This window comes from Sorex fumeus, unplaced genomic scaffold (assembly GCF_029834395.1).
Source record: "Sorex fumeus unplaced genomic scaffold, SorFum_2.1 ptg000008l, whole genome shotgun sequence".
Taxonomy (NCBI): Eukaryota; Metazoa; Chordata; class Mammalia; order Eulipotyphla; family Soricidae; genus Sorex; species Sorex fumeus.
Window position 1 is genome coordinate 69,605,849 of NW_026606065.1, and position 10,521 is coordinate 69,616,369.

Below are 10,521 nucleotides of genomic sequence, written 5' to 3' on the forward strand. Positions count from 1 at the left end.
CGAATGTTATATTTCAACTTAAATTTTATGGAATTAAACAATGTAAATATTCTAGATATATGTATAATCCAATTATTTTGTGGTAATGAATTTTAAAAATTTGTGTAGAAATATTGTGAAGAAGTATAGTAATTGGTGACATATTTAAATCGCATTAAAAATACTGGTGCCTAAAAAATGGTAAATAAAATGTACCTAAAAACTTTAGATGTAGAAAAAAATTAGTCATCAAGTCAAATTTTTTTAAGTTAAAAATGTTATTTAAACATATATTTGCTATCAGAAAGCATTAGAATGCTTCTGAATAGTCATCTTATACTGATATTATGTACTAACATATCTAAAAAATTTATTAAACATGAACCCTGTGTTTTTTAACAGTATTTAGCAATATTATAAACATATAACTTTGAAAACTTGAAACAGAGTTTTAATGCTCTTGCTGTTAATTTTCACAAAGGCTGCTTCTAGCTGATAAAGAGAATAAACAAGAAACTGTGCTTTAAATGGTCCCTTTAATGTATTCCACTAATTAAAAATCAATCAAACACATAACAAGTTTACAAAATAATAAATATATATTGTTCAGAGAAGGTGGATCCCAGACCACACAGGGGCTTGTAAGATTGTCAGTATCTTTATTTTAACACTGCCCATTTTTTTATCCAACATAAATATGGTTCATGACCAAGTCATTTAATGCAACAAAATAGCACAGGTCTTTATTTCAAAATGACTTAAATAAAATGCATTTGTAATACCGTTAAATTATTTTAATATATTCCACTCCTTTAATCAAGCCAAAGTCTCTTCATGTAGATTAGTTACATCTAAAGTCTCATTTATCCAACCTGTATTTATCTTTTGATCACAAAGCTTGTTAACTTAAATAGTCTTTTATTGTTATGATTCGTTTTCCCATAATTATGCTGTTTAACTGCCTTATTTTTTGAATAAATATATGCAAACGCGCCAATCATATTCAGCACAGTTATGCTAGATGCTCAATGAACTGTAAGAGCCTTTTTACTACAATAAACTGCCTGGAATAGATCCAGGGCAAGGCCTACAAATACCAGTAATCAGAATGTCACTAAGACTAAAAGAGACAAATAGAAGTGTGTCACATATATATCAATAGGTTCTCTCAGACACGATCTGAAACCAATTTTGCAGTCTATCACTGGGAGAACTTGGTGCACACAATTGAAGGATGCCACCCACATAGCCACAATTTTGCATCTGTTTTTTGTTTTGAGTCTTATTTATTTTCTCGCGTTGCCTTAAAAAATATTTAACTTACACTTCTGCAATAGCAAGGAAGGACTAGCAAGCTTCTGCTTACTCACAGCAAGAAATGTTGATGTCATTAAGGACTTCTTCATTACAGATCATTTATTTCAGGAGACCAAAAGATAGCAATATATCATTGTCAAAACTAGTGGTGAAAGCTATGACTAACTGTAAAATATTGAATGCCATTGAAGGAAATACTTGTCAATGTCTCCTTTACTAAAATTGGTTAACAATAGATCACTTAGGTCTTATGAACTTTAAAAGTGTTTTGTAGGAAGGTGGCAAGTCACACTATGTTCAAATTGTCAGGCAAAATGAACTTTATTCTGTTTTCTATCAAATACATTATCGTTGATCATTGGTTGAAGGAATTCAACACCATAAAAAAAAACCTTCCCTAATGACTTTACTAAAATATGACTTTAAGATAATGCCCTATGGGATTTATTAAACAGAAGTGTCACTGAAGGGAATACATTCTGGAGCAATGACTAATATCATAATTAGCAGGAGCATTTGTAAGAATTTACCCACTATTGAGTGTATTGCAATAGTTCTTAGCATTAGGGAGTTAAGTTTTACTTCCTAACTGGCAAGAGCCCAATTTTAGTGGCTTCATCTTCCTTTAGTCATTTCATCACCAGACCACATTATAGTGTCACAATTCCTCCAGGCATCCCACCAGCCTCCCAAAAGAATCACAACTTTTGATAAGAGATTTTGTTTTCCCTTTCTCTACATCCTTTCGCCCAATGAAAGCTAACTGTTACTCATCTCTTTCTCATCTCTATAGTGACTGACTCAACTTGATGTTATTTCAAAATATTTGAAGTTTCAGAGCAGAAAAAATGATCTAGTTTAAAGTGTTTCTAAAGAATGGTAAAAATTAAGGTGCCTTCAATTCAAAACACATTAAAATATGATAATACTTGTGCTTGAACATTTTTATATTATGTTTGCAATCTAAAGTCATATATATCTTTACACATACTGTGATTTATTTCAGTAAGTTTTATTTTTTACATTTTCATAAATGTGGGCAGAGCCAATCATCACTGAAATAAATGCATAAAAATCTTTATTAAGAAACATAAAATCTCTTATTTTACATATTTGTTTATATAGATATATTTATATTTTACTATATTACATAAGCATGACTTCAGAGTGAAAAGTGGAAAACTTGACAATCATAATAAAACATGTTCAAGTATAAATTTTGTATTTTTAACAGTGTTTTAACTTTATCTGGAGTTCTTAAGGTTTATGCTCTTAAAACACATATATCTTAGTCTTTTACATGACATGATGATTGGGATCATTTTAAGAATTTTTAATTTATTTTTACCTCAGCTATCAACTTGTTTCTATGCATTTAAAAAAAAGTGAACCACACATATCATAATATAAACTTTGTACAGAAAGTTTCTGGAAAATATGTTCTTATTTTATTCAATTTTATTTTTTTGGTATAGTTTGAACAGTACACCTACTATAAAATGATATAAAACATGTAAAAAAAATTTGGAAAATATACTGAAATAATTGGGATAGGAATTCTAGGGTTCATTTTCCTGTTATCATATGTTACTATAATTACATGTAGCAATAAATAACATGAAGGTGACCAAGACTAAATTCCAATATCCTCCTTGTAGCATTATATATATTTACCTTAATTATAGAACTTGAATAAGTTATAAAACTTACTCATGTAACTATGGCACTTAAAGAACTAAAGAAAAATGTTAGAACTATCCTGCTTCTGAAATTTTAAAGCCTGAAATATCATCCTGGTATAAGGATGGCGAAGTATTTTGTCATAGGTTAAATTTTGAAAATTTTATTTAAAGTTTAAAAAGTAATTGATAAAGTATTATTTTGTGAGTAGCTGTATCTACTAATATTAAAAATAAACTTCTTTTTTTATGTAATTCATATAGCTAAAATTTATATTTTTGAGTTTCATTTACTAAAAATTAGACTAAGAATAAAAGTAACAACATATTAAGATGAATAATAGTAATTCAGATTTGAACCACTTTCCACAGAAATTCAACACTTTGATGACTGATTATTTTTAAATTAGGTCTCCTTACACTTCATTTGTACTGCTTTTTATATAAGGTAAAATACAAAAAGTATTTTAAAGATAGTGTGCTTATGTTAATTTAAAGCAGGAAATGGAGTAATCCTAGAGTTTTAAAATATGTTTAAGACAAGTGTACAGACTTTCCCCAAGGCACATTATAAGAAAGGGGTATTATTCCTATCTTACTCAGATGACCTGCATACTTATAGAGAGATACAAAATTTAAGGAAATTGATACATATAATTAAGCAAACAATGCTATCTTAGAATAAAATTACAGGAGAATATCTTCAGAAACATAAAGAAATTTTCACATGCTTTGTATTTGGTCTGATATCAGTAACATATTCAAGTATGAAGGTTTTCAGATAATTATCTTGGGAACTTCTATAGTCTCTATCGTCAAGACTTTCTTGCATTATATATAAATGTAAAAAGGCACACGATGAATAATGTAGTAAAGATGTACTTTACTTTCACCTTTTCAATGCAAATACTGATGATTTATTTTTCTGTCAAGACACTTTAGTCTCAATGCCTAATTCTCATTTTTATGTGTTTGGATTACAATATTTACCATGAGTTCAATTCCTTTTTATTGAAAAGGCCTTGCACATATATCACGAGGATGTTCTCTTCCAAAGCAAGGAGTTCTAAAATCAACTCTAAAGTAAATCTTTTTGAAATTGAACTGTAAAAACACTGTGTGTAAATGGATTCATTTAAAAAAATTCTATTTTAGTAGACCTTATTCTGTTGGCTTAGTATATTTTCCTCTATGTGAACATATTAAAATGACTTGTAGTACTACAAAATAATCTGAAAACACAGATGTTCACACAAAACTGTACATTTTCCCACCAGTGAGATGTCCCCAGTCTCCTGCCTTCTTCTCAGTGAGGCCTTCGTTGAAAACACCTGTTGACAAGTTGCCCTGGAACTTAACAAATAATTCTTGATAAGCCAATATTGGTTATTACTCCTGACAATTAGCAATGGTTTCTATTTGATTTTAGATTCTCATAACAAGGAAATTACTTGTCTGAAAGTAATTTTTATAAATTTCTATAGCAATCTATTTGCCTAATCTATCAAAATGTCTGTTCTGTTCTATATTTCACAACACTTTTATAGTTTTAAAATGAATGAAATGATTCAACACTGTTGTACAGTAAGTTACATTATGGGAGGTAAGTTGATCTTAAGTCCAGTTTAATTGCTCCTTTGACTAACTTCAGTTTGTAAAGCTTAAAGAAAACTTCTAAATAAAATCTTGTCTCACAAACAAGTTTGTTTACCTGCTTTCATGATGGATCTAAATTTTGTATTCACAAAAATAATCTGATGTCCAAGAAACCAAAAATTTTAACCTTACCATTTTAGACATAATAGCTCACAAAATTTTTGATACTAGAAAAATGACTCTTGTAAATCCTGACATTTCTCAATTTACATTCATATTTTTTACTAGCATATCTTAAAACAATTGTTTTTATTCTATCAAGGAAAAAATATTGTGCACTTCTTATACAGCACAAAGAAGCTGAAAAATAAAGACAATCCAGACGTAATTGCTGCTAATCCAAATGCATTATGCAGATTAAAATTCTACCTCTATAATACACATAGGATTAGTAGTGTTAAATTCACATGTTAATAAATGCACATGAAGCAAGATTATGTAATATCTACACACTTTAAGCATGTCACTTCAACACAGACTGTTTTCAGTAGTCTCATTTAAAAATAAAAGAGAAAGATCACTACAGCTAATTTGCTTTATTCTTCATTATAGGTATTGAGAAAAAAACCTCTATTAGGAATCCACAGATTCTTTCCTTACAGGTTTGTAAAAACTCAATGAAAGAACAAAGAACTCATTTTACTACTTTCTGTTGAAATTATTCCCAGAGCAGGAGCAATGTGGAGTGACTTTGGGAAAAAAAAACCAAGAACTCAAAAACAAAATGTATGTCATATGGCACAAATTCAGAATCTATTAGAAAGGCCTTTAAGAGTTTTCTTCTTTTCTCGACTGAGTGTGTATGCATGTGTGTCCTGTGAGTGTGTGTATCTATGCCTGTGTACTTCAGTTGAAGTTTTACTACTGATTAAAAAAAAAATCATCATCATTATCCATCCTTCAAGCAATGACCAGCTTTCAGAAAAAGATAGTTTTAAGTATATATATACATTTCATTACCTCAAAATCTGTATATTTCTATAGACAACTGTTTTTCATGTGTCTGACCACAAGATTAGAACTACTTAGGGTTCTATAGCAACAAGTCCCTTTTTATTGGACTCTAGATTAGAATTTAACCAATAGCACTTGAAGTGGAAGATTACTGATAGCTTGGTAATTCCAATCTAACAAAATTTAAAAGTATGTAATCTATGTATATATAAAATTATTTCAAAAGCCCCATAAAACATACTATCATATCTCTGATTCGTTATTACAAATAGCAGGTTTACACAGTCACAGAAAAACTTTCCTAGAAACCAAAGTTTTTTAAAGGAAGTATTTTTTTCAGTTTTACATAGACCTCAAGAAAATTACTGTACCTAATGTACAACAAATACTGAAAAGTGGAATTTAATACTGCAATTGCTACTTTATATTAAGTGGCATCAAGTATACTTAGAGAACAATGTTTTATAAGAATTGTATTATAAAAGTATTTTGATAACTTTTGATATTTGTTATTCTTCTGAAAAAATATGAAATTTAAAACTGTTATTATGATAAGGATTGCTAAGCTAAGATTTATTAAGAATACTCATAAAATTATTTATACATTTCCCTAATCTTCCACCCCAAATTTCACTTTTAGTTAAACTCAATTTTAGATTTCTGGTATTGCCTATCCAGAATAATTTGTAACAGCACATTCTATATTCCATAGTCATCATAAGCAGCATTTAAGGTTTTCTCTGAAACAACTCTATAGTGAATGAAAGTTTCTAGGCAATCACAAAACACAGTATAGTCCCCTACTGATTTTAGACTCTATGATGGGTCAATGTTTTTAGTTTTTAATCAATAACTTTGAGTTACACTATAAAGTATATATGAAATATCAATTTGATTAGTGAAAAATACACAGTATGCAAATTCAATGCATCCTGGAATTCTTTGGGGGAACATGAAGTATATTTAGTACAACTCTGTCTCCTATTCCAAAAGCACAAAATATGTCTGTAACCATCTGGTTTGCTCAGCTCATTCCTCAGTGGCTACAAGAAACATAATAGAAAACCAAAGGAGAGAAAGGAAAAAGAAACTTTTCATAGATAGTTGCTAGTCATTATCCAGAGCCTCCATTTATTTAGACTTTTGGAGGATCTTCAGAGTATTTTTCCCCCACATTTTTGTAGCTTAAGCCACACTAATGCACAACGTGGAAGTTTCAGCTGTAAAAAAAAAAAATGTTCTTTAAAACACACCACATTGACTACAAAATTGACTTTCTTGGTGGTTGAAACCCTAGCTCAAATTGATTCAGGCTCTGGAGTTCTGGCTGGTCGTTGTTCTGAACTTCAACAAGCTAACTTCTTAAAACCTGAGATCACAGTTCTTCCATTTTTGGCATCATACTTTAAAATGGAATTAAAACTTTTAAAAGTGATTGAGTGAAAACATCTATCTTCATCTACACTGGGAATCCTCTGTTTTGGAAAGCAGTGCAGACCAACAAATCAAAAATAAAGCAAAGCAAAACGTGAACAACTGCTGACATTTCTGAACTTATTTTTAAAAAAATACTTCATAGGTGCAACTAAAACAAGACATTGACATATTACCAAAGTTAGACTGCTTCTAAGTGAGAGCTCATGCATATAAAATGTAAAACACTTTCCTTTAGAACCTTCTCCCGCCCCCTCCCTCCCCCCTCACCTCCTGCTGTCACAGTTGCTTGCCCTAAGCAGAAGCTGTGTTTCAGGACAGCCCCCCAAACCAGCAATCAAGTCCCAGTGGGTTATGCTAAACGTCTCCTACCTGAATAATGGACATCCGAGTGGTGGGGGTCTCGCTCGCATTAGTTCCTTGTCCGGTGAAGCTGGTGTGGCAACCCGCGTGGCCCTGGGGAACAGTCAGGTTGTTGGAGGCAGGTTTGAGATACATCACCTCTGAGCGGGGCGAGCTGAGGGGCAGGCGGGTCTGGTAGTCGAAGTACATGGGGGAAGTGGCCAGGGAAGGGCTGCTCACCACGTTCATGACGTTCATGGCGTTCCTTTCCTCCACTTCGCTCTGCACCAGCATGATATCGTTTTTATTGATCTTTTTCTTCTTGCCCTTGCCCCCGCCCAGCTGCGGGTGGCTGTACTCGGCGATGCGGCAGTTGTAAGTGCGGATCTCCTTGTTCTCCCGCTTGCACTTGACGGCGATGGTGATCATGGCCGCTAGGAGGATGATGGAGATGGTGCTCAGAGTCACGATCAGCGGCAGCGACATGTCCCAGTGGTGCTGCTCACCGTTCACCCGGGGAACCCCCTCGGGCAAGGAGCCGCTCACCGAGCGGATGATGAGTTTCGCCACGGCGGAAAGGGTGGGCTTACCGTGGTCAGTCACTTTCACCACCAGCTCCACCACGGGCGTCACGTCTTCCCAGAAGGGGTGCTGAGTACGGATCTCGCCGCTGGACGGGTCGATTTCGAACAGGTGGTCGTCGTTCCCATCTACAATCTCGTAGGTGAGGCGCCCGCTCTCGCCAAAGTCGCTGTCCAGGGCGCGCACGGTGCTCACCAGGTAGCCCAGGCCGGCGTTGCGAGGCACCTGCAGCTCGGCCGTGTCGTTCTGCAGCGTGGGCAGCACGATCACCGGCGCGTTGTCATTCACGTCTAGCACAGTCACCCGCACCGTGGCGTTGCTCTCCAGGTGCGCGGGCGACCCGGAGTCCTTAGCAAGGACCTTGAACTCAAAAGCCTTGGTCTGCTCGTAGTTAAAGGAGCGCAGGGCGTAGATGGCCCCGTTGGTGGGGTTCACGGACACGTAGGTGTAGATGGACACGTCGCCGATGTGCGAGGGCAGGATGGAGTAGGACACAGTGCCGTTTTGGCCCAGGTCGGGGTCCTGGGCGAGCACTGAGCCCAGGTACTCTCCTGGGATGTTGTTCTCGTGCACCTGCAGCACGTAGAGCCCCTTGGTGAATCGCGGAGGGTTGTCATTCTCGTCCAGAATCTTCACGGCAAAGGACTTGGTGGAGTTGAGTGGCGGCGAGCCCCCGTCCCGGGCCACGATGGTCACGTTGTACTCGTCCTGGGTCTCGCGGTCCAGGGGGCGGTCGGTCACCACGGTGTAGAAGTTGTCATAGTTCTCCTCGAGCTTGAAAGGGACCGCGCCCGGCGTCCCGCCTAGGCCGCCGCCGCCGCCCGGCCCGCCTCCGCCCAGGACCCGGCACTGCAGCTGTCCGTTCTTGCCCGAGTCACGGTCAGTGACCCGCACCAGGGCGATGACAGTGCCGGGAGGGGCGGCTTCGCTCAGCGCCCCCTGGCGCACGGAGACGAAACCGATAGACGGCGCGTTGTCGTTGCGGTCGATGAGCTTGACCGTGACCTTGCAGTGGGCCGGGATGGGGTTGGGCCCCAGGTCTCTGGCCTGCACGTCGATCTCCAGCATCCCGTTCTCCTCATAGTCCAGGTTACCTTTCACCCGGATCAGGCCGGTCTTGGGGTCGATGGAGAAGAGCTCCCGCACGCGGTCTGGCACGTAGCTGCTGAAGGAATAGAGCACTTCCCCGTTCGGGCCTTCGTCGGCGTCGGTGGCGTTCAGATCGATGACCACGGTGCCCAGGGGGGCGTTCTCGGGCAGCTCGACCAGGTAGGAGGGAGCCTCGAAGACCGGACTGTTGTCGTTGGAGTCAATCACTTTCACGTTGATCTGCACCGTGGCGGAACGGGGAGGCTCCCCCCCGTCCAGGGCGGTCAGTACGAGCGTGTGGTGGTTCTGCTGCTCGCGGTCCAGCGCTTTCTGGATGACCAGCTCCGGGAACTTGGTGCCGTCGCCGCGGGACTTGACATCCAACGCAAAGAGGCCGTGATCGTCGCGAGTGAGCAGATAGGTGCGGAGTCCGTTGTCGCCCGCGTCCGGGTCATGCGCGCTGGTGAGGGGGAAGCGGGTCCCCGGGGCCGCGTTCTCCGAAATGTCCATCTCGATCTGATCGGAAGGGAAGGAGGGCGCGTTGTCGTTGATGTCTTGGATCTCCACTTTGATCATGCAGATCTCCTTGTCGTTGGCGAACACTTCGAGGGACAGCTGGCACTTGGCGTTGTGGCGGCACAGGGACTCGCGGTCGATGCGCTGCTTGGTGTAGAGGAGCCCGCTGTCGGCGTCCACGTCCAGCAGGTGCGGCGCGGAGTTCTCCAGCACCCGGTAGCTGCCCGACTTGCTTCGCCCGCCGCCGCCGCCGCGCTCCGCGGGCGGAAGCCCCGGCTGCAGTCGAGCATCTTTGCCGATGTTGCCGATGACCGTGCCGGCCCCCTGCTCCTCCGGCACGGAGTAGTTGAGGTTCTTGAGCGTCAGGGCAGGGGCCCAGAGGAGAAAACAGCAACAGATGGAAAGGTACATCCCAGACCGGTGGGGTGGGGGCAGGAGCAGCCGGACGGGAGAGGCGAGCGAGTGGGAGCGCGCCAGCTCGGGGCCCGAGCGCGGCTTCGGCGAGACGCCGATCACAAGTCCGTCCGTCTGTCCTTCCTGCCTCCGGATCCCGGGCTGCGGCACCGGTCGTGCTCGCCTTATTCCTCTCAAGTTCCCCGAACCTGTTGATCTACAGCATCCGCACTGGCGTGGGGGGGCAAGGAGCGGCGCAGCGAAGCTGCAGGAGCACTGAGGAAGGCGGCGGCTCCCTGCGGCTGGGGACGAGTCCGGGCGGGGGTGGGGGGCGGCGGGGCGCGGGGGTGGGGGCTTTGTCTCTCCGGCGCTGACTTCGGGCGACTGAAACTTGAGAGATGAAGCCGGCGATTAGGAGGAAATCGCGTCGGGGAGCCACGAGAAGGAGCTCAAGAATCTGTAGGTTTTCCCGGCTCCCGCTAGGGCGCTGCAAAATCCGCTCCCTCCCGGAGGCTCCGGAACACGCTTCCCATCCAGTGGGGGAGGGAGCGGGGAGGTGTGTCTCCAGGCAGATCTGAAA

The 10,521-nt window shown here is 40.3% G+C and overlaps 1 protein-coding gene across 4 annotated transcripts in view; it reads right to left on the bottom strand.

Annotated features, from left to right (window-relative positions):
* Positions 1-10,101, bottom strand: part of PCDH17 (protocadherin 17) — an 89,075-nt gene extending 78,974 nt beyond the window's left edge. For 2 of the 4 annotated variants that reach the window (XM_056110015.1, XM_056110014.1), the window contains exon 1: positions 7,392-10,101. In XM_056110015.1, the coding sequence (XP_055965990.1) occupies positions 7,392-9,959 (2,568 nt within the window). In that variant the 5' untranslated portion in view covers positions 9,960-10,101. The remainder of the gene's footprint in view (positions 1-7,391) is intronic. The other 2 variants (XM_056110017.1, XM_056110016.1) reach the window with 2 other exon arrangements.
* Positions 10,102-10,521: the final 420 nt, after the last annotated feature.